General features: G+C 51.6%; 8 protein-coding genes across 8 annotated transcripts; 4 read left to right on the top strand and 4 right to left on the bottom strand.

The window, feature by feature from the left end:
* STEHIDRAFT_148506 (general substrate transporter) lies at nucleotides 1–2,647 on the top strand (the record flags this gene model as incomplete). Its single annotated transcript, XM_007306520.1, has 12 exons — nucleotides 1–535; nucleotides 643–659; nucleotides 719–908; nucleotides 970–1,066; nucleotides 1,125–1,471; nucleotides 1,527–1,677; nucleotides 1,738–1,817; nucleotides 1,882–2,006; nucleotides 2,061–2,134; nucleotides 2,191–2,226; nucleotides 2,292–2,372; nucleotides 2,450–2,647. Exons 1-12 carry the CDS (start codon nucleotides 390–392, stop codon nucleotides 2,645–2,647), a joined length of 1,542 nt encoding a protein of 513 aa, XP_007306582.1. The 5' UTR covers nucleotides 1–389.
* Nucleotides 2,648–3,627: 980 nt separating this feature from the next.
* Nucleotides 3,628–5,611, bottom strand: STEHIDRAFT_170160 (uncharacterized protein; the record flags this gene model as incomplete). The annotated part of the gene is made up of 1 exon (XM_007306521.1): nucleotides 3,628–5,611. One exon carries the CDS (start codon nucleotides 5,609–5,611, stop codon nucleotides 3,656–3,658), a length of 1,956 nt encoding a protein of 651 aa, XP_007306583.1. The 3' UTR covers nucleotides 3,628–3,655.
* Nucleotides 5,612–6,746: 1,135 nt separating this feature from the next.
* Nucleotides 6,747–8,369, top strand: STEHIDRAFT_170161 (rRNA adenine dimethylase). Its single transcript, XM_007306522.1, has 6 exons — nucleotides 6,747–6,979; nucleotides 7,107–7,119; nucleotides 7,176–7,324; nucleotides 7,387–7,876; nucleotides 7,956–8,062; nucleotides 8,127–8,369. The coding sequence occupies exons 1-6, from the start codon at nucleotides 6,804–6,806 to the stop codon at nucleotides 8,167–8,169; spliced, it is 978 nt and encodes a 325-aa protein (XP_007306584.1). The 5' UTR covers nucleotides 6,747–6,803; the 3' UTR covers nucleotides 8,170–8,369.
* Nucleotides 8,370–9,455: 1,086 nt separating this feature from the next.
* Nucleotides 9,456–10,424, top strand: STEHIDRAFT_112843 (uncharacterized protein; the record flags this gene model as incomplete). The annotated part of the gene is made up of 1 exon (XM_007306523.1): nucleotides 9,456–10,424. One exon carries the CDS (start codon nucleotides 9,456–9,458, stop codon nucleotides 10,422–10,424), a length of 969 nt encoding a protein of 322 aa, XP_007306585.1.
* Nucleotides 10,425–10,758: 334 nt separating this feature from the next.
* STEHIDRAFT_148509 (uncharacterized protein) lies at nucleotides 10,759–11,621 on the bottom strand (the record flags this gene model as incomplete). Its single annotated transcript, XM_007306524.1, has 3 exons — nucleotides 10,759–10,970; nucleotides 11,078–11,288; nucleotides 11,352–11,621. The coding sequence occupies 3 exons, from the start codon at nucleotides 11,616–11,618 to the stop codon at nucleotides 10,909–10,911; spliced, it is 540 nt and encodes a 179-aa protein (XP_007306586.1). The 3' UTR covers nucleotides 10,759–10,908.
* A 5,806-nt stretch (nucleotides 11,622–17,427) lies between these two features.
* On the top strand, nucleotides 17,428–19,600 carry STEHIDRAFT_82405 (uncharacterized protein). Its single transcript, XM_007306286.1, has 5 exons — nucleotides 17,428–17,453; nucleotides 17,543–17,795; nucleotides 17,861–17,956; nucleotides 18,025–18,593; nucleotides 18,902–19,600. The coding sequence occupies exons 2-5, from the start codon at nucleotides 17,570–17,572 to the stop codon at nucleotides 19,031–19,033; spliced, it is 1,023 nt and encodes a 340-aa protein (XP_007306348.1). The 5' UTR covers nucleotides 17,428–17,453; nucleotides 17,543–17,569; the 3' UTR covers nucleotides 19,034–19,600.
* Nucleotides 19,601–22,223: 2,623 nt separating this feature from the next.
* On the bottom strand, nucleotides 22,224–23,435 carry STEHIDRAFT_123262 (uncharacterized protein; the record flags this gene model as incomplete). Its single annotated transcript, XM_007306525.1, is given in 4 exon segments — nucleotides 22,224–22,257; nucleotides 22,292–22,692; nucleotides 22,712–22,786; nucleotides 23,204–23,435. 3 exon segments carry the CDS (start codon nucleotides 22,784–22,786, stop codon nucleotides 22,224–22,226), a joined length of 510 nt encoding a protein of 169 aa, XP_007306587.1. The 5' UTR covers nucleotides 23,204–23,435.
* Nucleotides 23,436–23,462: 27 nt separating this feature from the next.
* On the bottom strand, nucleotides 23,463–26,749 carry STEHIDRAFT_148511 (MFS general substrate transporter; the record flags this gene model as incomplete). Its single annotated transcript, XM_007306526.1, has 15 exons — nucleotides 23,463–23,804; nucleotides 23,956–23,978; nucleotides 24,041–24,091; nucleotides 24,175–24,252; nucleotides 24,343–24,486; nucleotides 24,559–24,674; nucleotides 24,762–25,250; nucleotides 25,333–25,369; nucleotides 25,430–25,461; nucleotides 25,559–25,748; nucleotides 25,865–25,883; nucleotides 25,957–26,072; nucleotides 26,183–26,194; nucleotides 26,272–26,323; nucleotides 26,666–26,749. 15 exons carry the CDS (start codon nucleotides 26,747–26,749, stop codon nucleotides 23,628–23,630), a joined length of 1,620 nt encoding a protein of 539 aa, XP_007306588.1. The 3' UTR covers nucleotides 23,463–23,627.
* Nucleotides 26,750–27,039: the final 290 nt, after the last annotated feature.

Here is a 27,039-nt window from a genome sequence, read left to right on the forward strand (position 1 = left end):
GCTCTCGTGCCTCTGAATTCGTCCAGGCTTTTCGAGTACGCGACCCTCGCGCAGCGGAGCTTCTTCCGAAATCTCCCTCAAGAAAGGGCCATCCTACTGCCCTCGGACTTCTGCAGAATGGTTCCCGCGATGACAGATGTTGCCTCGCCACGCTGGTCCCCTCGTCTGGCTGGACTCGTACCGTTCCATTTCCAGATGTCATCGAAGTCTGAAAAAAAAACTTATCTTCCCCGCCTTTAAATACGTCTGGGGCTTGCTGGGAAAATTCATTCAGCTCCTTCCTCCAGCTTTTTCTCTCGCATCCCCACTCGTCTCCACACATCTTCCCTAGCCTCCCCAGCTACCCCGTACATAGCGTTATCCGCTTACGTCGGGAATCCTTCGTCACCATGTTGACGTTCTATAATCCTTACGCCCTCGGCGCTATCTCCACTATTGGTGGTTTCCTCTTCGGTTCTGACATCTCCAGTGTCTCCGCCTTCCTCGCCGTCGATTCCTACCTCGATTATTTCGGCCATCCTGATGATATCACTCAGTACGTTCATCTTTCTTAGTTCCAGTGGCTGAATTTGCAATTGACCTGGTCATGGGACCCCCTTGGTGCAAATCATCTACGATTTCGCTTTGATTTCCGTTCGTAAGGGGTGGCATTACTGCGGGTATGTGGACTTCTGCTCGCCTTGGAATGATTCCGTCGAACTAACGAGACTGCTTACAGCTATGCCGGCGGGAGCCTTCATCGGCGCCAACATCGGTGGCTACGTCTCTGACAGACTAGGCCGTAAGAAGAGCCTGCTCGTCTCCATTGTCTTCTGGATTGTTGGGTGTATCCTGGCCTGTGCGGCTCAGGACGTTGCCATGCTCGTCGTCGGTCGTATCGTCAAGGGCGTCACTGTTGGTTGGACTAGGTCAGTCTAATCCCGTCAGACCCCTTTCGAACTTTGTTGCTCACCGATTTGGAATGTTTAGTGGTCAAGTCCCTGCCTACCTCGCCGAGCAATCTCCCAAGGCCATCCGTGGTCGTCTCGTTGGACTTCAGCAACTTTCCATCACCCTCGGTATCCTCGTGAGTTCAGTCAGCCTTTGATACGCGTGCGTTTCCTAACCCAAACCTCTTCGAATAGGTTATGTTCTACATCTCCTACGGTTGTTCATTCATCGCCGGAACTACCTCCTTCCGTCTTGCCTGGGGTCTCCAGCTCGTCCCCGGCGTCCTGTTCGCCTTCGGTCTTCTCTTCCTTCCTGAGTCCATTCGATGGCTCGGTACCAAGGGTCGGTGGGAAGAGGCCGAGTACATCATGGCACGCATCCACGGCATGGAAGTCAATGATCCCTACATCCAGGCGGAGATTGCTGAACTTAAAGAGGCCGTCAGGATTGAGGAGACCATGAAGAAGTTCGGTTTCCTCGACCTATTTAGGCCCCAGCTCTTGACCCGGACGTTCTGCGCTGTCGGTGCCCAAGTCTGGAGGTTCGTTCAATCATATTATCTGCCGCTAGTCCGCTTCTGATGTTCGCCTGGTTAGTCAATTGCAGGGTGTCAACGTTATGATGTACTACATTGTCTACGTCTTCCAGATGGCTGGTTTGACTGGCAACACCAACCTCACTTCGTCGTCCATCCAATACGTTATCAACTTCGTCATGACCATCCCCGCCATCCTGTGGGTCGACAACGTATGCTCTTCTTGTCTTCACTTCCCTTCATCTATCGCTAATCTGGCGTTCGTCAACTAGTGGGGTCGTCGCCCAACGCTCCTGATCGGTGCTCTTCTCATGGCTGGATGGATGTTTGCCACCTCCGGCCTTCTCGCGACGTAAGCTATCCGATCACCGTCTACGAACTCGTTCACACGTACTGATCTGAACTCCGAATATCAGCTACGGCCACTACGTCGACGGTATCGACGACAACCCCGATATCCGGTGGACCATCTCTGGTGCCCCCAGCAAAGGTGTCATCGCCTGCAGCTTCCTCTTCGTCGCTACTTACGCCGTCACCTGGGGTACGTTCTTTCTTGATTATTCCCACCTGGACAAGCACTGACAGATTGGTATAGCTCCCCTCAGCTGGGTTTACATCTCTGAGATTATGCCCTTGCCCGCCCGTGCTGCTGGTGCTGGCTTGGCCACTGTAAGTTTCTCTCCCTTCCGGTCGACGGTAGCATTGTCGCTGACGAGGTTTAACAGAGTACAAATTGGATTATGAACTTCGCGCTGTCCTTCGTACGTGTCTATTGCCGCGTGTACTTCGGAATAGTCATTGACTTTCTCGTTCGATCTACCCACAGTTCGTCCCTCCAGCCTTCCGCAACATCCAATGGAAGACCTACATCATCTTCGCCGTCTTCTGTCTCGCTTCCTTCCTCCACGTAAGTCCCTTGTCTTTCTCCTTTCCTCGTACACCACGTCTGTCTTGCTCTCTCGACTCACATGTAAATCTCTCCAGGTCTTCTTCTTCTTCCACGAAACCAAGGGCCGCAGTCTCGAAGAGATCTCAGCCATCTTCGAGTCCGGCAAGCGCCCCTTCCTGCCTTCTCACAAGTTACACCACAAGGTTGTCCACTCGGACTCAGAGCTTTCGCATGAGCCCAAGGAGATCATGGAGAAGGATCAACACGAGACGGATCATATCGCCCACAAATAATTGCCTCATCTCCCCCTTTTTACCTGACGACGCGACCCATCAAAAATGGGAAAGGGAACGATTTTTACTCTTCACGTTTCACCACTCACGGCTACGAATTCGTTCAACTTTTTCTCTTCCTTCAAGGTTCTCATGATCTGATGTCTTCTGTTCTGCCTGTGCATCTTCTTCTCTTTCGGGCCTCAGTTACTCTTATTCTTCTGCTCATCACATCAATATCTTATCCGAACTCACCCACAACCCCCATATCCACACATCCGTAATCGTTTTACGCCACGCCACGTCTAGACTCTTTGTATTCCCCAGCGTTCCCTTCGCCTACACTCTTCCTTGTACATCCACCATCCGGTCTTCCGGCCCTTCACCAACTCGGAGACCTCACTAGAGCCTAGACGATCAGAACCTTCTCCTTCGCCCATACCCCTTTACCTTCACAACTTACCATACATACACAGAGTCTTAGATCGGTGCCGGTGACGTTGTATTTCCATCCACTTGACTCTACCCAGCCACATTGGATACCTTACGTCTCATTCACGTCTTTGTTTCTTGCGTCCTTGAACTTGTATTAGCATTATCATTACTGAAACTGAGCTGAACTGTGTACCAGTATCTGTTCTGCGCTTCTTCTGGCTGACGCTTTTGCGACCTGAAATTGAATAATTTTTGCCTTCAACCACCTTATGAGTGATTCACGATTATATTTGAAGTGTCTGCTTCCTGCTGAAAACTCGGATGGCTCAAGATGAAGTCCTTGGCGAGATGGAACAGTTTTCTCCCTGATCCAACTTTCAGATCGTCTCGTGGTTATGCTGCCAGACGAAATTGGTGCGTCACACTAGGGCCACCAAGCACATTGTTTCGCTCGGAGATCGCACTTCGTATCGTTCAAAGCACGCAGTATTCATACACATCTAAGCCCTCGTTGGCAAACGATTGCATGACCTAGCCCGTTTCAATGCCGCACAGGTCACCTCCCAATATAACATCATCGTCTCGCTCATCCGCTCAATCTTCCAACTCATCCTCGCCATCCTCCCCTTCATCCATCTCCACCACTTCCACTACTTTCTTCGACCCTTTTGTGTCCTTTTTCGACCCTCCGCCCATCATATCTCCAAGGACCATACCCACAGCGGCGTCCATAGTCGCCTTCGACATTTTCTTCGGCATAGCCCCTGGCCGCAGAAGGGGATGATGTTTCGGGTCTAGTGCTTCCTCTTCTTCCTCGTCCTCTTCCTCCTGGCTACCGCCACCTTCGTCATCCTCGCCATCCTCACCCTCGTCCCCAGTCTCCGCATCACTCGCATTCGAGCCCCCATCAGAGTCACCCTCAGAGTCGGAATCCGAACCAGACGAAGGAGATCCTCCATCGTCATCACTACTATCCACCTCAAAGTTCGAATCCGAGTCCGAATCTGCCTCGCCATCGCCTTCTCCGTCTACCTCCATCTTGTCCGTCTCTTGAGCTTTGCCCTTTCCCTTGCTGTCTTTTCCGTTCGCGTTCGATTTCGACGGCGAAGAAGTGGCTTGATGTGGTTTCGATGCAGATGACGACGAAGAGGAAGGAACGCGCCCGAAAGAAGATCGATACTTCCTCACCCACTCCCTAATCCCCTCCTGCTCTTTCCCATCCACCATCCCCAGCTCCGTCTCCTCGCCTTCCATCATCTCTTCCTCTTCCTCCTCTTCCCCCGCGCCATTCCCTTTTCCATCCGCCCCTCCCGCTTTTTCTTTCCCATCGCCACCTCCAACCCTCTCCGCCCTCCTCTTCAAAAACACCGAACAAGTCCGCCCCGTCGCGCTCAACATCCTCACCCCTTCCTCATACCCCGCCACCCCGGCCTCGGACTCCTCGCTCGGCGGGGCTAAATCATGCAGGGCCCAGAACTCGCAGGGTTTAGACTCGAGAAGCAGACCTTGTTTGAAGAACCAGATGGTGGATTCCTTGGCGCCGCGGTAGGCCGTGATGCCGCGAGCTATGGGCCCAGTTGATGTCGCGGCTGATGAGTCGTCGGGGTCTGTCTTTGGGTTCGTTGAAGAGGCAAGGGAAGCAGAAGGAATGGAAGGAGGAACCGGAGTGTGGAGGGAGCAGGCTTCGGGTAGATGGGAAAGGAACGTTAGAAGGGAAGGTCTAGAGGGCGTTCCTTTGGGGTGAGTGGTCGTTGAAGGGACATTTTCAGATTCGGATTTGGATTCGGAAGTGGGGTATGTCGTGGTGGCGAACGCTGTAGTTGGCTCTGCGTCGATTCCGAACGTGACTTGCACATTCGCCACCTCCTTCTCCTTCGCTGTATCCTTCTCCTTGTCGTTGGCCTTCCCTTTCGCTCCACCCTTCGCCTTGTCTGGTACATCTCCACTCATCAATATGACGGTCCAGTGTAACTTCGCCTTTCCCCTTGTCGGGAGTAAGAAACATCGTTTGAGTTGCGATAGTGGGATAGGCGGGTATTCGAGGGCGTTGGTCGTGGGGTTCGTCAGGCGTAGGGAAGCTTGGTGGATCGTGATCGTGAGCTTTTTGCGCAGGGGAGAGGTGAGCGAAAGGGCGGGGAGGGTGAATAGTGGAAGATCTTGAGCTTCTGTCGTTGGTTTTAGGTTTGGGTTCGTGGCTAGGAGTGCGGACGAGGATGAGGGCGAGGGTTTGAGTTTTTTGGGTGGCGTGCTAGGTCCTTCGGGCGAGGGAGAACGTTTTCGTCTCGTCCCGTTTGTGCCCGTGCTCGTTTCTGGGATGAGGGAAGCTAATGTTTCGGTGACCCGTGTCTGGAATGAGGACCAGGTGGATTGTGTTTGGAGGTTGGCGGAGGGAGGGCAGGGCCCGTTGGAGACGAGGCGAAGAAGGGCTTCGATGGCTTGAGTTTCTGGAGAGTTGGGGGAGGATATGAGGGATTCGATGGTTTGTTGGTATTCTGGAGGGACGGAAGAGGTGGAGAGGAGTGCTTGGAGGTAGGAAGCGGAGGAAGACATTGGGCGGAGTGGCGTGTGTGGTCAAAATGGTCAAAATCCTGTGCGCGATAGGTCTTGGATAAGTGAAGGTCCAACAAAGACTGACAACCAGAAGATACGACTTGTACGATGAAGTGTAAAAGCTTCAGGGTGGTCTCGGAAGTGCTGGATTATACGACATGAGCGTGGAGTGTGAAGAAATTTTTCGACAGGGATGGTGAGTGGCTTCGCCTCGAGCAATCGTCCCAGAATGCAGACAGTCCCGTTTAGATTTGAAGCATACCGAGCACGAAACAAAGGCGTTGGGGACACGAGTATGGCACTTGGTGCTGACACCAACGAAACATGGCGCTCCCGGACCTGTATGCACCACCCTCTGAGCCACAAGAATGACGGTTACTACAACCTGACCCTTTGAAAGTAGTGGGTACTGCTAAAGCAGCAGGAAAGGACGCAACGTAGCACATCATGGTCATACCATGAGGATAGTGACCGACGGCGTTGATGGTGCCACAGCAACGTTCTGTGAGAATGTCATGCTATCAGCTAGGTAGGGAGCCGAGTATCATGCTCCCTCCCGCACGGACTTACATTCAAACTATAAGGAGAAAAATGCTAATAGTCCAAGAGTAAACTTCAAACTCACAGTGCTTAAATACACGTCAACGATACGATGTGGCGAGCCGTATTAGACGCCGGGAGGACTTCGTCTCGGATCGTAAACTGTAATGAAGGCAGTTGCAGACCATAATTAGATACATTAACTGGTATAGAGAGAAATAAAGGCGCACTGAATTTAAATAGTGAGATAGCAGCAGGACTGTCGTGACGAGACTCTCACGCGTTGAAGTCGATGCGCCTTGGGTGATGCCAGTTGATATGTGGGTGAGAGGGAGCGCAAACCTTTCAAATGACGTTCAAATATTGAAATAGGATAAACACGCTAGGCAACGGCATACCTAGGCAGTTATTAGCGATACTAGAGGAAAGCACGAACGGCAGTCGACCGTGATGGTTCAAGATGAAACACGATGCGCGACGCGACGCAGACGCGTGTGTGGCGTAACCACGACGACCCTAACCCGAAATCGAGGTCACGACCATTTTCCCCTCTGCAACGACCTGCTCAATGCTCACCTGAACTCTGTACTCATCGCCTCACCTCATCCAGCCTATCTATCATATCACTCGACTCGAGTGAGAAATAAACAAAATGCCTCGAGCAACCAGCGATCGCTTCTCAAAGGCCCACCAGCCTTCCGCAAAAGCCTCATCCTCAAAATCAAAATCAGGCCAAGCAAGCGGTAGCTCAGATGCAGCACATAATCCGATCTTCAACACGGAGAGATTTGGGCAACATATTCTGAAGAACCCGAGTATTGCGCAAGAGTGAGTGTTTTCCACCTGCTTTCTCCCTCCGTTATTTTCCTTTGGACGTCTCAGCTTCGGGCCACTGTGGCCCTCCTTCCCCGATTCCTCTATTGTGGGTTTTATTCTGACGATGATTCTGACCTAGTATTGTCGACAAGGTGAACTATCAGAGGCACTCGGAATCTCAAGTATCTGCTTCTCATGAATATGACAGGCAAACCTACGACCGACAGATAAAGTTCTCGAAGTCGGTCCAGGAACGGGTAATCTGACTGTCCGTATCCTCGAAAAAGCGAAACATTGTACAGCAGTCGAGATGGATCCTCGCATGGCTGCCGAACTCACAAAACGTGTCCAGGGAAAGTGTGTATTACCATCCCGTACCCAACGTCCGTGTCCTGACTAACAGTCAATCCTACGAACAGACCAGAGCAACGCAAGCTCGAAATCATGATCGGTGACTTCGTCAAAGCAACCCTCCCCTACTTCGACGTCTGTATATCCAACACCCCCTACCAAATCTCCTCTCCCTTGATCTTCCGCCTCCTCTCCCACCGCCCTCTCTTCCGCTGCGCTATCCTCATGTTCCAACGCGAATTCGCCCTCCGCCTTGTCGCCCGTCCCGCTTCCACCCTGTGGTCCCGCCTTTCCGCTAACGTCCAACTCTACGCAAAAGTCGATCTCATCATGAACGTGGGCAAGAATAACTTCAGGCCGCCCCCGAATGTGGAGAGTAGTGTGGTTAGGGTGGTTCCACTGGATCCGCCACCGCCGGTCAGGTTTGAGGAGTTCGATGGGCTGGGGAGGATCGTGTTTAGTAGGAGGAATAAGACTGTGCATGCGAGTTTTGGGGCGAAGGGGGTGGTGGAGATGTTGGAGAAGAATTGGAAGACTTGGTGTGCGGAGAATGAGAAGGTGCGCTTTTTGCTACTTATTCGACGCCGTCTTCCTGTGTTGCTTCCAAACTGACATGTTGGATTCATCCGTGGTCTAGATGATTGATGATGATATGAGCATGAAAGAGAGGGTGGAGGGTATCCTGACAGAATCGGGCTACCATGACCAGAGGGCGGCGAAAATGGACGTGAACGATCTGTTGAAGTGAGTCTTATCTCCTTGGTATAACTCTTCATACACTTGACTGACCGCTTTCGGCCCTACACAGACTACTCTCGGCCTTCCACGACGCCGGTATTCACTTCGCATGATACTCAACATGGCGAGGTGTGGTGTGTGTTGCCGCGGTCATGGTCATAGTCACCTCTAAGTTATTGTTTCCTTTTGGCCTGCTTTGTTGAGCTTCTGTTTGCTTTCGTTTGTGCAGGATATACTTATCAATGTTTCCCGTTCGAGGTCGGGAATGCATTTCGCGTCCTCGCCGTTGAATATATTTCAAGGTGCGGACACATAATCCGCGTCGCGCGGGGCGTGTAGACGCACAATGGCCTGCTTGATTTTCTTTCAGTGCTGAACTGCTCCTCGCCCTTCTGAGGCACCGTACTTGAACGTACATGAAGGAAACACACGATCCGCGTTGCTCGCGTGGCGTATAGCACGGTGTACTTGCCACATCGGTGCCATCGTAACGACACCGCCCGTCTGCCCTCCACATCTGAAACTTCCGCCCGTCTATGTACGCTCGTACAAAATATGGCATGCGGAAGACAAACGCATCAACGTGCTCAATGCAGATCCTTCACGCTGCGGGATGTCTCAGTGCGGTATTCGTTGTGGCGCAATTTCCTTGTCGGTTTTTGCATCGAGGGTGGCGAAGGATAGAAATCGCTCCACACCCGAATCCCCGATGCTACCCGACGTCGGCGGTAGACCTCTATCGCTTGGATATGACGATTTTATTGGCTTTTGATGAATTCTGCTCGCTCGTCTAGGCTCGTCTACTGTCGGGATTTGCGCTCCTTCGATGTTGTGCGTTATGCACGCAAAGTTGTGGCCCAGCATCAACCTCGTCTTATCCGCACTCGCCACCCGCCTGCTTCTTCGAACTCATGCAACGTCATTGCCGCCGTTTATTTTACTTTCTTTCTCTTTGCATCGCGTGCGCTATAGTGAAGTACGACGCACGTCGCACGTCAAGGGTGGTATTACGCGTGAACGGATCGGGACATTTGGGTGGCGGTTACTCCAAGCGCCTTTGGGCTCTTCCTATCGCAACGCAGGGTAAGGGCGGAAGAATGAAAAGTTTTCACTATAATTTTGGAGCGTATGCGTCACAGATGTCACCGCGCGGTCGAGGACCCCATTTCAGGTATTACGCATGTCGTTGAACTGTTTAGACGGCATCGTCAATGTCATGTTCATTCCAACTACTGAGGAGAGAAATCGTATATAAGCAACTTCGACGGCTTCCTCTTTTCCTCAAATCAGCTCACAGTCTTCTCCAAACCAAAGTAGTCTCCTCCATCCACCAACCAATCCACCAACAAACAACAACCCTACCACCAAAACCTTCTCCTCGCCACGCACACCGCTAGTCATGCGTCTCACCCACTACACCGCTCTCCTCTCCTCCGTCTCACTCGCCATCGCAGTGTCCATCCCCGAGCGCCGTGAACCGAACCTCATCCCCAACCTCGTCTCCGGCCTTTCCTCCGACATCGCTCCCATCACTTCAGTCGTCGGCTCACTCCTCTCCGACGTCCTCCCCACCGCTACGGCCCTCTCCCCTTCACTGTCCGACGTCGGCGCCACCACGCCCGTCCTTTCCTCCGATATCGCCTCCGTAACGTCCAGCGTCGTCAACAGTAACAACAACCGCAACTTCATCCCTCCGTTTTCGAACAGCGACTTCACAGGCGGCATTGGGCCGTTCACTTCGGCGCTGGGGTCGATCCTCTCGGGGGCGTTCCCTACGCATTCTAGGCATCACCATTCTTCCGCGTATGCGTCTGCTACGTCCGACACTGCGTCTTTCACTTCGGACGTATCGACTTCTCTTCCTACCTCCACCGCCGAGTCAACCTCCACCTCTCTGACGACCTCCACGTTCTCCTCCGACACCATCTCCGTCACTTCAGACGTCGGCTCTTTCACCTCCGACGTCCCCGCCTCCGCCACCATTTCAGCCTCCGTCTCCCTTTTACTCTCGGACTCCGTCCCGACCAGCGAGGCAACGATCGTCACAATGAATAAACGCGGGCTCATTCCTTCCATCCTCTCCGACGTCACCTCTGACCTTGGCCCCGTCACGTCCGCCGTGGGCGCTATCCTGTCCGGCGTTGTCCCCACCGCTACAGGCGGCCTTTCCTCAGTCATTGCCACCGCCACTGGCGATATATCATCCGTTGCTGGCGCCCTCTCTTCAGACGTCGCATCCGTCACAGGCGATGTCTCTTCTGTCCCGGATGCGCTCTCTTCTGCCGTGGCTTCCGTTACCGCAGGAGTTGAGAATGTGACGTCGAATGTTGCGAGTGTTGCTTCGGGTGTTGTTTCTACGGTTATATAGATATAGATTTTTTTGTGCCTCACAAAAACCTGTATGGAATGTTCGCCGTAAAATTGTCCTCAATTAATCCCGACTCCTCTTATGTTTCCTTACTTCTATTTCCTCTTCGCGACTTGTACATGACATGCCTTCAGTTTCCTTCTCCATATGTATCAGTAATTGAGCTCCGTTAGAGTATGGGCTCCTCCCCTGTATTACTTGCCCACTAGAGATTGTGGTCCTATTAGATCGTAATGTACCTTTGTATTCATAATTTGATGCATACAATTTGAGTTTACTTCTGTTCGTTTGATACTGGTCCCTTGTCAAAAACTGAAATGTAACCGCTGTCTTCGTTCAAATCAGTACATTTCCTTGACCGATCCCTCGCTCCGACCTTCTACTCTGCTCCGAGCTCAAGAAGAGCTGGCCATACTCGTAAGATGTAGGTCATGCTCAGGTTACGCTACATCCATTCCAGCACCATGTTCATGCTCGCGAGCCGTTAGCACTTTGTAAACATGTAAGTTCCGTACGCCCACACTTTTCGTTCGTGATCGCGCCCAACTGTACGGAACAATATATTAAGTTGGGCCAGATTGTCAGCAGGTATTCTTCCCGAGTCATGCTCAGGACCCCGGAGTGAGGAAGGATGAACGCATGCAGGTACTTACGAAGCTTACACCGTCTCATCATGAGTACACCAGGTACACCTTCCCTAGCGAGTAATGCTACAAGGATGACGTCGATCATTTTATCTTTCTCTGACTTGGCGTTGAAGTTGGGGTTGGGAGTGTAGTGCTTGAAATCGTCGGTCTGGTAACAGAGCTCCTCGAGCGATGGAAAGCCGGTCTCGAGAGTAGCTGCGACGCGTTTGATGCTTTCCTATATACAATTGCAGTCTGCTGATGAGAATTGACTTAACACTTTCAATTGTGATTCGCATACCATCGCCGTGGGCGCGGGGGCTCCGTCGCTACGTCTGTCCAGGGCTCTAAGGTCACACCCATCAATCGTCAGCGACTTGAGGTTCGTGAAGCTGCCTGCGAGAAGCTCGAAGAGATCCTCGTTCGTTCCAAGACGTCGACATGTTAAGGAGGTAAGGCTTTCGTATGAAGTGCTTAGTGAAGCGATGGGAGAGTCAATGGGTGCTCCGACGTCTTGCCAGGTGATGGAAGCTTCGGTCAGTGACACAGGCATCGATGGATTCGACATCCCTGCCTCTGATGAGGGCTGTTCCTGAGACAGTCGAATGAAGTAGCCGTCGGGTGCGATGAGTGTCTTAAGCCTCGGATGGCATATCGACGACGCATGAGGGCCGACGTAGGAGGCACTATACGGCCCGTGTTGGATTTTGACGGTTCGTAGGGTTTGAGAATGCAATTCAAGGAATGCATAGATACCCGGGTTGTCGATGAGAACCGCGTTCAGTGAGAAGGAGGTGAGTCGTGGTATTTTTTTGAGTGGAGGATCGGAGAGCAGAAGTTTGACGCCGAGGTCGCTGGTGGGATTGGCCATATCCATTTGCCATCCCATCACGGAGACCAAGTTCATACATTGTAGGTTGGGAAGGGAACCTAGGAGAGTTTTGATGACAGAGCCCCACGATACGTTCAGTGAGGGGCTGGACATTTCGAATAGTTTTTGACTTGAGCCGAAAAGAAATCAAGATGAGTTGACGGTACGGAACATCAGCGAGAGTTGTACGAGTCGAGTACGAGTGTGTCTGCTTTGGCATACCTCAGATGGTACAGCTCGATGTTCCTTACATATCGCGCCCTCCTGCTTCTGGTGTTGTCATCAACATTTTCCGAAAGCAAGACGCTGGATATGTTTGGTAAAGTCGCAAGTTTATTTCTATTGTGGTCCGAATCCCATAGCGGATGACAGGTCACACGGATGTGTCTGTATAGCACTCGCTCCGCCATCACTTGAAAGGATTTACTGACGAGACATGCTGATTTTAGGTCTTGGGGAGCGAGGATCGCATAGGATCTGCGAAGGGGAGAGTATTCGCTGAGAACACGTTGTAAGATTTCCGGAGGCAGAACTCTCGGAAGGGCTCCCCTTCCACTGCCACCCAAAGTGTCTGCCGATGCGTCCATCTGTTCGATAAATCGTATAGATCAGCACTACGAGTCTATGATATCTAGATAGTGCGAGGGAATCAACTGCTAGGGAAAAGGCTGGTGGTGGTTCAGGATCAAGTTCGATGGCGGATTGCGGTAAACTTGCGGTGAACGTGTCGACCGCGGCACGTTTTATTTGTGTGGCGTGGCGCCACAACACCCAACACAGCAGAACAACGACCACAATCCGGAGGGCCTAAATGAATCGTGAAGACCATTTGGTTAAGATCGACTCATTCCGACAGATTGAATTTTCTTGTTCAAATCGGAAAAAAGATAAAATTCACAGGCCACAAGCAGGCGCGACTTTCGATTACTTGTATGGGGGTAGGTGGTACAATTATTCTATCTTTTAAACAGCTTACAGGGTCGTGACCCAGAAGCACAGAATAGAGACAAGGCAAAGACAAGGTCATGATCACAGAGATGTAAACCTAACTAGGGGGATTTATACCGAGCCAACAATACTTGTAACTAGTGGAAAGCGATCGAAAAAGAACCTACAGGTGACGGTGAAGAGAAAGCTGCAGGCGATGACACCCTCGCTTGTGGCCGCCGATGCGGTCCACTAGATATCTTCGTTTCTGTCGACACTTCCCTCAGCGTAATATCCATAGCTGGTGTTCGGACGTTGTACCACAAGCGAGTGTGTGGAGGATACATGGCTGTCCAGGGAGCCCATTCACGACTGCATAAATCTCTACGCCACGACCTGGTCACAACAGTAGATACCGCGGATCAGAAATAAAATCCAGGAGACGGCATGGTAAGTGAGCTGCTTAACTGATGTACAAGTCCATACGGTGCGCGGTGGGATAAGAGCGGCAGTGTGTATCCTTCGCCCAAGACTTGAGTCGGCAGGCCCGAGGGATGGTGTACCATTTCATCCAGTGGATGCTTTGGATTCATCGCAGATCAACTCTCTCGCCTGGATTTACGGTATCCCATCCACATCCGTCAGGTTATCACCCGAACTTCAGTGACCGGGGTAAAATGAAGAGGGAGAGGGAGAGAGACAGAATATGATTGCCCTGTAAGCAGTTACTAGCAACTATGATCAGAATATTACTCTGACAGAGTGAGAAACAATGGGTCATGAGACTACATGGCTTTAGCGTCTGAGCAACACCGGTTCCAGGTTCGATCAGATCCACGGAAAGACGGAATAGATGAAGATCACAGAGCATCGAGAGCAGTGGTAATACGAAGGACAATCAAAAGAAAGGGGAAGATCAGCCATCCAAGTTGACAGGATCGGCGATTGAAAATCATAGCATGCGAAAGATTACGCCTCCAGTTGAGACGCAAAGCATGAGCTTACACTTAGAGCATGCACATATTCCCATGAAACTCAACAAGGAAGCCGTTTGGATGGCTCGAGAGGAAGAAAGATGGGTGTAGGATCATGAGTCTGCCTGACACGAGCTGCCACGTTCACGGTCGGTGGATGGCGACGACGATGAGAACAATGATGGGGTTGGCGCCAGTCCAGGGGATTATGTAAGTCCACGGATACCAAGCCATAGCGGGCAACCAGGATCAACTACCGTTCGAACGACGGGAGACAGGGGAGTGGCTGCCTAATACTGCACAGCGTCGCGACGTTAGGTCTGAGAAAGCAAGAGCGTACCTGGCGTACAGAACGAAAGTTACTGGCTATCAGCTGCCAAGAGGTGTCGGGGACAACGAGGTATACACATGGAGGCTCCCCCACGAACCGGCAATATAAGACGCAAAAAGAGATGGTGGGCGAACTCACGGAGTGAGCTGTGAGTCCAAAGATTGGTTTGCAGCATTTGAGTGAAGACCGCACAAGGCTCGTCCTAGTAAAAGGCGAGGACGAGATTGCGTTGTATCGGAATTCTGCTACAATGATCCTAGCTCCACACGCGAGAGGGAAGGGAGAAAGATACTGTGGCGGACTAGGAAGCTGGACGGACATAGAAGCTGGACAAAGTTTTCTGGAATTTTAAGCAGGCATATTCATACCTTTTTGTCTCTACATAAACTGTAGGTATATGCCCTCCCGTGCGCTATGCAAAAATACTTTGTGTTATTCTCGTGAGTATCTTGTAGAACATGGTGAAATGTTGTCGGAGATGGGGTTTGTGTGGCAATTTTGCCACATGTAGGGAGCTCAACCGACATGGACGCCTCGACCAGCCTTTAATATCAGCCTATATGCTCGTGAAGGTATATGTGGGGCATAAACACGGACATGCCATAAGTGATTCCAAATTATTCCGGCAGACAATGGTTGCCTACTTTTGCGTGTGACATCTTTTGTTGGGGGGATCCTCTGGCTAACGCGCCACAAGAGGCTCCCACTTCGTGAGGCTCTAGCTCCAGCATCTATCATCTTCCTCATACAAAAAGTTTATAGTCTTGGAGCCCCAGCCAACTACTTTTGTTGCCGTGGTCTGCTTATTTTTACCAGACTGTTTGGCTTCCAGAGAGCACAATTTTATAGAAGTGGCCAGATTTGCACCTCTCAAACACCCGAATGAATTTCGAGTGCAAACTGTCGTGAAACATTCCACAAATACTTGAGCAGATAGAATGGTACATAATGGAGCGCTATGGGTACTTTTTGTTGCTGGTCCTATAACGATTATGTGTACGAAATCGGTGGGCAAGGGGGTGTGGCGCCTTTTGACCTCTTTTTCGCCACCCATTCGGCAATAGCCGGGCCCTTTCGGCGCGCGTCCAGCTTCCCTGTTATGCCACTTTCCCCAGTCGTCGTCGCAAAATATTCGTTCGTGATGATTTAGTACATCAGACTCCCCATATAATTGTAATGGCACTAACTATATGCCGGAATACCCAAATGTGCCATTTTGTTTGCATGTCATAGACAGGATATTGAATAAACGAGCGAGAAAGCCCATCTGTCCAGGATCCTAGTCCGCCACAGTAGAGTTTTGCGCAGAGGGCGGGTGTCGGGGTACATGGTTGTGCAGTCAAAGCGTACACTTAGCGCGTACGGCGACCTACGCGGACAAAGTGAAATGACTGATAAGTCGGCACGGAAGAAATTGAGGAACAGCGCGGAAAGAAGCAGTGTAATTGTGGATGCGAGAAAGGAAGTTCGAGGTACGCGTTGTCGAGCGCCAGCGCCGAAATGGCTCAACGACCAATGGTCCGTCCATATGTTTGTCGCCTAGAGACTGGGATCGTTGCTGGACGACAGTCAAGATGACGAACATGACGAGCGCGACACTTACTTACTATCCTTCCTCGTCAACGCGGAGAAACCATGGTCAAATGAGTCGCTTGCATGAACCGTTGAGCAGAGCAGAGTGGTAAAGTGTCACGAGTGATGTTTGTAAGTTGGCTGAGTTACGAAGTGAGCTCATCAAGAAACAGCCTCAGAGAGTGTGAATGTGGATCGCGTTGTCCTGGATCGTCAACATGGCTCCAATCACCAACGCCGCCATTCGATAGGAGCCCATAGGAATCAGAATAATCATATAGGATCATCGGTGGACGTGATGAGGGACCTGGCGTCAATCACGAGAGCCTTCACCGTGACGACGGCGGAAAGGAGTGAGATATTATGATTATAACTTGGAGACTCGGATCTGAGAAAGACGTCGGAAGGGCCTGGATCAAAGTAGTACCCGATACCGTTCACTATGGCGCTGAATCGGAAGAGACAAGAAGAATGAGCGTCGAGTTGAACCAGTGCAGAGAGGGTAAATGGATTCCTGTGTGGCGGAAATAGGTCGCTTGAATGTTTGAACCTTGTGAGAGGGATGGAATGATGGAAGATTCCTTGTACGATGTTGCTGCCAGCGATGCTCAAAACGTGTATCTGGACAACGAAACGGACCAACCTTGTGCACGAACATGTATCTTCCCCAATGAGTATCAACAAGCTTTCGAGCGTTGCCTTTCAACAACGCGATTGGCCGGATACGTATGTTCTCCCTGCATCTGGGCCAGTCACATCTTGAAAACATAGCGACTCGGAAGAAGATGGAAGAAAGTTGGAAGATGCTATACATAGGTGTTGGTGTTGATATGGAAACGAGACGGGCAGATCCATACCATACGGCTTGTTGACCGGACCAACACATGCATGATGCGCGCGCTCTGTAGGTAGGAGGTGGGAAGTCGGACGTTATCCTCTCCACGGCAAGACTGTTTTGGTAGCACTTACCAGTCGAACGGGTGGAATGGGTATTATTAGACTTGTGGCGGGTCGCCATGGACGACGAGCATAATTGACTTGGATGCAAACTGAAGGGCTCGAGGTCAAGCCGAAAGCAAAGGTTAAGCCCAAACCATCGAGAAAATGCAGAAAACAAAAAAGAAAACATAAGAGTTTGAGGCTGGAGAGGAAGTAGTAGAGGAAGAAGAGACTGCTGTGCCGCGGTGTGGCGAGCGACGGACGAAATGCCGCGTTGTCGAGGCTGGGTTCCGCTTCCCAGGACGGCGGCGCAGGCACTTGTTACCACACGGCCGTGTGGTTTATAAAGGTCGAGGAACGCAGAGCGGTCGGGCTCAGTTCTCCTTCATCCTTCGCTCTCGCTGCTTGCTAGCTTTTCTGTTTCTTCTCCTTTCGTTCCCGCCTAGTGCGCCCCAGAGTCTTCGCTAACGCCCCGGTTTGGTGTTGCCCCCTTCATTCTTTTCGACCTCAAGCTCTCAAAGCACCTTCTTTCCTTATCCCCAACCTTTCATTCGCCTTCAAAGTCGTCGAACCCTTTGCTTCAACTTTCTTCCCACACGCTCACTTCACGCTCCTTCCACCGAACCCGAAATCGAAAACCAATAATCTGAAATCATGTTCAGCAAGACGATCTCCTTCGCGCTCTTGACGCTCGCATTCTCTGCGTTCACGGCCCAGGCCGTGCCTCATTACGACTCGAGCAAGGCAGGGTCCTTCGCTAACCAGCAAGATGAGTCTTCCTGCAGTACTGTGCGCGAAAATTCACTTCTTTTAAACCCTCTCTATCCCCACACAGACATAATTTTTAGACTGACTCTCATGTTTCATGTTAATTTTAGGATGTTGCCAGTCTTGCTACGGTCACAATGACCATTACCACCACCGTTACGCCTGCCGCGGCCAGTACTGCTGCCTCCTCGGCCGCTACCAAGGCGGTCTCCTCGTCTGGTAGCAGCTCCAGCAGCTCCGGTTCGAGCAGTTCTAGTTCAAAGAGTTCTGGTTCGAGTAGCTCGAGCTCCAAATCGGGTTCCTCTTCCAAGTCCAGCAGTTCGAGCTCTGGTTCGAGTTCCAGCGGATCTAAGAGCAGTTCGAGTTCGTGTCAAACCTACTTTCTAGTCGAGTTTGTTCTTTACTTACTATTTCGTCCCCTCTCTCAGCAACGACTTCTTCCGCTGCTATCGCGTCTGTGACCGGTGGTAACACCGCTGCATCTACCTCGAGTGGCAACTCTGGTGACCTCCAGACCGCCTTGAGTATGTTCTCGCTCACATATCTTATGGTCTATGAATGTGGCACTGACTAGTTGACTCGTTGCCTGCAGCCCTTGACTCTTCTGTCATCGCAACCGGGTTCGAGCAGGATGGCCAGGCAAACGCCACAGCCGGCCAAGTCGCCTCCTTGACCTCCAGCAACAACTTTATCAACTTCTGCGCCACAACCAACCTCCCTATCACCAACGGCAAGCAGATCACCACCGGTTCGTGCAACCCCGCACCCATGGGTGTCATCGCCGCTAGCACCAACATCCCCTCCTCGAAGTTCTCCAACCCTCCCAACTTTGGCACCATCGCCGCGAACACCGACTTTGACATTGTCATGAACGTCAAGAACCTCGAGCTCGGCAACTTCGTGAACGCGGCGTCGAACTATTACTCCGCTCCTCAGCAGGTCAACTCGCAGGGGAACATCGTCGGACATACCCACGTGGTGGTCGAACAGTTGAGCAGCTTGACGCAGACGACGCCCACGGATCCGACGAAGTTTGCGTTCTTCAAGGGTGTTGACGGGGCTGCGGTCAATGGCGCGGTTAGTGTGACTGTGACGGGTGGATTGCCGGCTGGTGTGTACAAGCTTTCGAGCATCAACTCGGCGGCGAACCATCAGCCTGTGCTCGTTGCGATTGCTCAGCACGGATCCTGTGATGACCAGATTTACGTGCGTCAACAGTCCTCCCCTCTTTCATTATTTTTTATATGTCCATGATTACCGACATCTGTATTCTTCACCCCTCCCTAGTTCACCGTCTCCGACAATGGTGCCACCGCTTCCGCCAACGTCGGCAACAGCACCTCCTCCACCTCCGCATCTGCCGCCGTCTCCTCCTCCGCCAGCAACAGCACTGCTTCTGCTTCCTCCGCCGCTGGTAACAGCACCGTCTCTGCCTCTTCCGCTGCCGCCACCTCCACCAGCAAGTCCAGCAAGTCCGGAAAGGGCTCCAAGTCCGCTTCTGCTTCTGCCTCCGCCTCCGCTCCTGCCACAGATGCCGCGACCGCCTCTGCTTCTGCTTCCAAGGGTGCCGCGACTGCCTCTGCTTCTGCCTCTGCCTCTAAGGACGCCGCTACCGCCACTGCCTCTGTAAAGGCTACCGACTCCAAGAGCGCTTCCGCTTCCGCATCGACTTCCAACTCCAAGAGCGCGTCTGCGTCTGCCTCCAAGGATGCAGCTACCGCATCTTCGAAGGCTACCGATGCCTCGAGCGCTGCAGCTTCGGCTACCGACGCCGCGAGTGCTTCGGCCTCCGAGTCCGCGGCTGCGACGGAGAGCGCTGCTGCGAGCGGGAAGGACGACAAGAAGAGCAGCAAGGATAGGAGGATGATCAAGTCGAGGATCTCGAGGTTGTAGACGCCATTTCGACGTCTCAATGCCTTGATGGTCTAACCTTCCCATACGCCTATACCTCTCCTCTCCTCTTCCTCAATTCTCTTTTCATTTCTTGCTGGATACCCTTTCCTTGTTGTATGAGTATTGCGTGGTCATTTGCTTTCTAGAGTTCGTCGCAATTCATTTATTGGTTACTGTCCCCTTTCACTTTTCGGTTTCTCTCCTCATTGTTTTGTGCTTGTCGTGTTTTTGGTGTTCCTGCATTGCGTGTTTCCGTCGACTTATCTGCCTCCCTTTATCCCTCGCCTTTTTAACTTTCCCACTGAGAGCTTGAGTCCCCGACTCGAATGTTCATGTTCATATAGGGTGCTTTTTTCACTTTTACTCCATTCTTCGTCCGTACGAGCTACGCTTGATGCGCATGCATGCACGCGATTGCCGGTGTTACATGGTCATTCTGTTGGTGGGGATCTCTGGGTTTTTCTGGGTTTTCTCTGTTTGTGGGATGCGTGGATTTGTGGTGATAGCGTTTAGTAGTACGTAGGGGTTGTTGAATGCTATGATGTTTGAAGCTCTATCGAGGTTGTCCTTTCTGAATCACTGCGCCACAATTCTGACCAGAATTGGTGCCACTCCGAACTGCTGTATAGCTCAACTCGGCTCTCGCCGCTGGCCGACCGGCAAAGTCGTTCGTGAATATTCAGAGAACGGCGAACAGTCGATAAATTTGCCCAGTTTTCCTTCTCTTTGTGATGATTTATACCTCATCGATGGTCTACCAGTTTTCCAGACGAGTCACCCCACTTTCATCCTCGAACTGGAACGATTTCGCTCGTTTGACGCGGAATGGGTGAAGGACAAACGAACGGCTCTAGCCTTGGAAGTAGGAACGACTCTGGATAGATGGATGGGCGATTGCGTGGTTGATAGAGGACATGAGGCAGGGAAAACTGAGAGTATAAGAACTGGCTAGGTATTGGGGGCTCAAAGGAATCTCGGCATTCGTTGGTTTTCTACCTTCATCTACATAATCTCGTTTTCCCATGTCGCTCTGTAGGCTCACTCACGCTTCTGAATCTCGTCGCTGTTGCGCCAGAAAGCATATTGGTGAGTCGTCTCCGCCTTTTCCGGTCTTGGTCCTATAGCTCTGTGGAGTGGCGTACATCGGCGACAGGCCTCGGGCCACAGTGGCGAAGTGGATGGACTGCGATTGCTCTATCTACGAGTCGTTGCGAATATTCGAGTTGACCACAATATTTATAGATTATACACAGAAATACGACACGTCTACAGAAGAGCTAGCGACTGGAACAATAGGAATCGCCATTACAGGAATCTATTCAAGCTCACATCAAGCGATGATACAGAGAAACAGAGAAAACGCGCGCGAATCTGAGTGAGTGCATCGCTAATACAAAAATCAATCCAAGCTCACATCGAGCGGTGATACAGAGAAACAGAGAAAACACGCCCAAGGACGAAAAATCGAGCATAGACAGAAAAAGAAATTCAACAGTGTGGGAGAATCCACTCGCATCCTCATCGCCAGGCAAGTCCTTCATCCCGTCTCCTGCCCCTTTGCCACCGACGGACAAGTTCAACACTTCTTCGGCCTCTTCTTCGGCGGTTCACCGATTCGGTGTTGCTTCCACAAATGGGTTTTCATCGTATCCTTCCTCATCCCGTGGTAGCGTTGCGTACAGTTCTCCACCGGGCAGAACACTAGAATATCCTTGAAATCCTCTGGGATCCCATGTCGCTGCCTCCAGCCAGGGAGAGAGCGCTCCGCCTCGTGTTCTGGTTTGGTGCAGATATGGCGATAGTAGTCTCTCTTGCGATTAAAGGACTCCTTCCACTGGCAACCCTCTATCCTGCAGAGATGAGGCTTGTAACTCGGGTCCACCCTCTCCCCCTCCTCCTCCCCCTCCTCTCGAGTCTCCTCCTCGTCAGGCGTCGCTGTTCCGGTGTTGACACCTGAGTAATAGAGGAAAGTTTCGTCACTTGTTGGGGCATCCTGACTTGTGGATGCTTCCGATGTTATTCTTGTGTCTCGCTGGACCTGGGATGCGGTCGAGCGCGTCGAGTCTTCCAAGCCCATTGGCTTCTGAGGGTCGTCCTTCCTGGCCCTCTTCTCTCTCCCCTGCGTAGACGGCGCGGTACTCTTCCTCTTCGGTGCGGGGGCTGGTGACCATGGGGCGGGCACGTCGTCGGGGTCGTACTCAAGCTGCTGAGTAGTGCTTGACTGACCCGAGTGGGAGTCATCGAGGAATGTCGAAAAACCAACCCCAAACAGAGTCTCGTACACGTCCTTGCCATACTCATCATGCCACCAAGAGTGCGGGCGGGGCATATTATCGAGAGAGGAATGAGAGGTACCGGTGAAAAAAGATATTACGTCAGAGGCGGAGTATCCTGACGGTGTCGTCGACGAAGTGCCAGCTGGGCTGTCCCCGACGTCCGGGAGCGAGTCACCTACCCGCTGGGAGCTCCGCTCCAGTATGGCCAGAAGGTCGTTGTCGGTCATGGAGTTGGGAGCCGGAGGGGTGTCGAGGTAGTGAAGTGGACGATGGGCGACGGGTTCGAAGTTCTGAGAGGACGCACGAGATGGTAAAGGCATCATCGGCCTAGGATGACCCAGTGAGCGAGCATCTGCCGCCTGAGATGGGCGAGATGACCCCGGATTGCCTATCGTACGAACGCTGGTCCTCCTTCCGCTAGACATGCTGATAGACGGTGTCGCGGGCTGACGTAAGTCCCAGTCGTCGATCGCGGAGTCTGTGTCGTGAGGGTGCATAGGCTGGATACGGGAGGGTGGGGGGTTGGAGAATGGTTGGAATATCTGCGGGTATTCGTACTGAGCCTGAGGAAACGCACGACGTGTCAGCGAAGATGAAATGACTATGAAAGAGCTTGAGATGCTCACCTGTCCTTCGAATGGGCGTTGGGTGCTGAACTGCGGCGTCGATTCCGGCAGTCGAAGGTGATACTGTGTCATATGCTGGGCAGCATGTTGCGGCGCCCGAGAAGAGAGGCCAAGCTGAGCAGTATGTGCTACGTTCCCGAGAGCGTTCATCTGTGTCTCCAAGCCCCAGATCTGCGGGCCCCGAGCAGGTTGCCCCATCGCAGATTGACCAGTCTGACCTGGCTGTTGGTACGATGCGTGGTTCATGGTTGTTAGTTGTCTAAGGGTGGTGCGGAAAACAAGAGTCGAGGGAGAGCAGTAAGCGCTTGAGAGCAGACGATCAGGCAGTTGAGGAGTGGTTATGCTCTTCCTCTCGACGTTCGAAGCCTGCTTATATATTGCTGGACTTAACTTTGAACTGCCCTTTGTCCTCGGCAGATTCCACATCTTCGCAGGCAAAGTCAACAGGCTTCCTTCCGCCGGAAGCTTTGTTTTTTTTGTTGACCTTTAACTTTTCTGGGTTTCTAAAGCGACAGGTCGTTCTGGATCCGCTCCGAGACAAAGCGACCTTTGACTTCATTACGACGTGTCGCTGATGAGGTTCAGACAAAGGGAAGACGCGTGTACAGTGTCAGTGCTGTGGGGCGGGAAGCCGGGAGTCGTTCCATTTTTCGGCGCTATTACGTTCTGAGACACGCTCGACGTTCCTTTGTTCGCGGCGAGTGCCGTGAAAAGCTGACCAGATTACTTTCCCCTCCCCCATGGTCGACTACGAACATATCCAAGGGGAGGCCTTCACCCAACTGCGCGTGACATAAATGTACGAATTGTTCCTCCCGTTCTCGGAAGGATGCTGAACGGCGGTTGTGAGAGGTCTGTGTCGTGCTTGAGCGCAGTGGCAAGGTGAGCCACTCATCGTACGCGTCATCCCCGATCACACAACTTCAATATTCTTCCAGATGCCCTTTCATTAATTACCATCCATTCGATTAAAAAGATTTGGTAGCACCTAGCGCTTTCCATGCCGTCTATGGGAGATCTCGAATGCACGGTATGTGCCTCGAGGTCGATTGAATCTTTGTTTGCACAACGATCATGATATCATGAGCGTCGACTTGCTGCAGCCCGTGTTCATTTCCTTCCAAGAGTTACCGTGCCAACCTGTTTCTCCTATCCACTCGATGCCGCGTTAGTGCCGAATCGCGTGGGCTCTTGTTCGGTCTGTCCTCTTGTTCTGTCCTCCCTTTCATAGATATTCACTGCAGCGCGCCCAGAGAAAGAGATGGCCATGTATAAGTAATCTGTCTCTCATACAATTCGTTATTTTTGATCATGAATCGTCTATGAGACAAAGAGTTGTTAGGTGGCTCCAACTGCAGCTCGTGCTCGTACGCGATGGTTCGTCACGCTCTCCAGAACCCTCATGTCTCGATTTCTCGGTCACCGCGCCACACGCCACTCAGTCCGGTTCTCAACCGTCCCGCCAAAGGTCTATCGCCGGTATACGCAAACGTCAGCCCAATGGACACAATCACCAGTCCGAAAGCGACGAAGTTGAACGCTAGCCAGCCTCGATTGTTGGGGACGTGTTGGTACATCTATGTGGCCCGGTCGGCATTGTGATGTTGTCCCGTTCGCAGTAAGAAGTATGAGGAAGCGTTGATGTGCGTGAAGAAAATAAACATGGTATAGGCTGGTAAGTCAGGTAGTAAAAGTCGTAGGTTGTGTGGTTGATCAATATAAACGTACCTGTCCTCCAAGCACCGGTCCAACTGAAGGGTGATCAGCTTCCACGTACTGATGCTGGGCGATACGGTCGAGTAGGATTGCTTACTGGACGCTCCGATACCATAGACGAAGTTGAATGCGCCGTACACATGGGCGTCTGCGTGGATTGAGAGCAAGAAAGGTCTTGATATCAGGCAGAGCACGGGAGAGCACGCTCACGGTAGTCAAACAGGTACTCACATCCAATGCCATCTATCGTCCGGCTGACTGTAGCTAGCTCACTCGACACAGGGGAAAGCACGGCAGACATGAGCATACCTATATCGTCCGTTACAAATAAAATCAGTTTGTGGTTCCCGTGATTGGACAGTGTATGGCGAGTGAGTTTGTGGAAGGTTGTCGACTTACTCTCAAGCGCAAAACAAACGATGAATAAAGCCAACGATATGTCGATTGTGATGAGGCCCCACCAAGGTAACGCGAGGATCAAACCTATGGCAGTGGCCCACTCATTCCCTTTCCTATCGGCTAACCAACCTACCATCGGCGATGCTAATAGTGGAGAGTGAATACTGCAGGGAGCTAGATGGCAAGGACGAAGATATATGGAAGGGAGGTACATACAGATAAGAGTAGGGATAACCGAGGCCAGCGTGACGAGGCCAACTTTCGTAGAGTCGAGGTTCCAGATGGCTTGGAGATGAAGAGTGATGATAGAGTTCTGCCCGCCGTACATGACTCTTGAAGACCGATACCAAGTCCGCGCACGACCGTCGATCAGTTCAACGGGGCAACTGGGTGCTAATTATGAGACTAGTCGGACGCACCCATATACCATGATGAAGAAAAACACCGTTGTCGCCCTCGGGGTGTTCATCAAGATAGTTATGACCTTCAAGATTGACAGGTTCTTGCTCTGTGACACTGATGAGCTCTCGTTGATCCCAGGGGGCGTTGTAGCTTGTAACTCCGCCCTTTCTTCGTTCCTCTCCTTTTCATCAATAGCCTGATCACCTGTTACCTCACCTACGACTCTCCCTTCGACCGTCGATTCTTCGAGCTCGTGTGCAGAACTCATGGCGCCACGAGTCTCACCAATACCCGTTGATTCAGAACCCTTCTCATCCGATTCTTTTTCAGCGTCTACCGTGCCGTCTGACGCAGGATCGACTCCCCATCTGATTGCATCCCTCCTCTCAATGACGAGTAACCTAGATATCAGGTCTATGAAAGTGACGATGATACCGAAGTAGAACGGAGCATGGTAGCCCCACCGACCATAGAGGGCTCCACCGAGGGGTAAACCTACGAGGAGTCTATTGTAACGAAGAATAATACAGGCGAGAGAATAGCCATTGGTCATGCTTGAGCACGAATGAGATATGGGCAGGTGCTTACCCTATAGACAGGCCGGACATCGCGAGGCCGAGTTGTCCTATCCAAAGTGGGGTATTAGTGGCATCGAGCGCGTAGAAGCAGTGAGGATAACACTCACGTCCCACATCTTTCTGCGGCACGGTGTCGCACCTATTCACAAAATCACACTTCATCAGTCAAACCAATAACCGACTTTGTTCAACAACTTAAAAACAGGAAAGGGGCTGATCTTGAAAAGACTACGTACAGCAAGGCCAATCCAACAGTCCAAATCATTGCCGATCCGATCCCTTGTATCAGCCTCGCAAGCACCATTACCCAATACGTTGGAGCCAACATCAGCATGATCTGTGCGCCTATGAGCGTAAAGCAGCCGACGACGAGAGGAGATTGGCGGAGAGTGTGGTGTTCAGAGATGTGTGCAATGATCGGGGTCACTGTTTTATATCCAGGTGAGTTAGAGAGCGTGGAGAACGTAAAGGATGGTGGGAGAATCAAGAAGTTTGTAGTGGCGGTTTGTAGCGTAAAGTGGCGCTGTGAGAAGGCAACGCACTGATGGCCAAACCTGCGGACTATGAACAGAAAAATTTTCAGCAGACGATAAATGACAATTTAAGGGTGGTATTCAGGCATGGAACAACCTACGTAGGCGAAAAGCAACCACCCAACTAGGCCCGACACGCCCGTATACCCCAAGCCCTCAAGGTAGAAAGGTAAATCGGTTATGACAATCGAGTAGACGATCGAGTCTGTTGTGATACCTATTGGGTGAAGAGACCAATGTACGATAATATGTGTGTTTTGAATTCCAGTCGCCATCCAGATTAACGTGTGCTTTGCTTGAAGTGCGGTAAATTATAAGTGTGCGTACCGAGGCCAACGACTGCCAGTAGAGGTAAGTCACAAGAAGTTAATTGATATTATCTTTTGTATCGATATATGGCCGATTTATGGACGTACCGAACGTAACGAAAGCGACAGAAGAGCGCCATTTGAGCCCCCATGGACGAGCCTGCCAGTGAGCCTCTTGCCCTGTCTCTACGTCAGAAGTGGTGCTACTGCCATACACCTGTCCCAACTGAGGAGACAACTTAGATAAGAAACGTTTCAGAGATGCCTTCATCTAAGTCGAACCCAGAAAAGAGTCCAGTTCAACGAGGAACTACAGATGAGTTCGCTGACCGTTCAGTTCGTGTCAAGAGCCCAGGCGGATCCGATGAGTGGGGAGTCAAGAGTCAAGAAGCCTCTACATAAATATCTTGGAGTGATGGCGCAGTCTGAGTAAAAGTACACAAGCGCATTATGCAGCCATGTGTCCGAGAGATAGCCTAGACTTCTATCGACATCGACATACCGATGGATGGTAAATAGACGCTTCTATAGTGGAGGTACAATGGACATTAGATAGAAATATCGACGAGTCGCACGCCGTGGCCATTGTAGACGCGAAATCCCACGAGCTCAAGTGGTCCTGGCGGCCTTCTACTTAACTCCAAGACGTGCTATTGGTCCAGTATTCTCTGCGTCCGTCTAAGACTGCTATGGTTGGAGTCGTCTTAAACTGGCCAAGAATGTCCAAGAATATTTGTGTTTACATGCTCGCCATACGAGCACAATAAACTTCGTCCAGCGCCGATTACACGGAAATATCTTGACGAGGGGAAGGTGTGGCGAGGACCGAGTGGCGCCCCGGAGGGTGCCGAATGCTGCTTAGTCAACTGGTTCCAC

The sequence above is a fragment of the Stereum hirsutum genome, assembly GCF_000264905.1.
Source record: "Stereum hirsutum FP-91666 SS1 unplaced genomic scaffold STEHIscaffold_11, whole genome shotgun sequence".
NCBI classification, from domain to species: Eukaryota; Fungi; Basidiomycota; class Agaricomycetes; order Russulales; family Stereaceae; genus Stereum; species Stereum hirsutum.

Coding starts and splice junctions, on each gene's coding strand:
- STEHIDRAFT_170161 (XM_007306522.1), top strand. CDS start 6,804: ATGCCTCGAGCAACCAGCGATCGCTTCTCAAAGGCCCACCAGCCTTCC. Junction 7,877..7,955: donor GGTGTGCGGAGAATGAGAAG/GTGCGCTTTTTG, acceptor TCCGTGGTCTAG/ATGATTGATGATGATATGAG. Junction 8,063..8,126: donor GACGTGAACGATCTGTTGAA/GTGAGTCTTATC, acceptor GGCCCTACACAG/ACTACTCTCGGCCTTCCACG.
- STEHIDRAFT_82405 (XM_007306286.1), top strand. CDS start 17,570: ATGACCATTACCACCACCGTTACGCCTGCCGCGGCCAGTACTGCTGCC. Junction 17,796..17,860: donor CGGATCTAAGAGCAGTTCGA/GTTCGTGTCAAA, acceptor CCCCTCTCTCAG/CAACGACTTCTTCCGCTGCT. Junction 18,594..18,901: donor CGGCGAACCATCAGCCTGTG/CTCGTTGCGATT, acceptor CAGCAAGTCCAG/CAAGTCCGGAAAGGGCTCCA.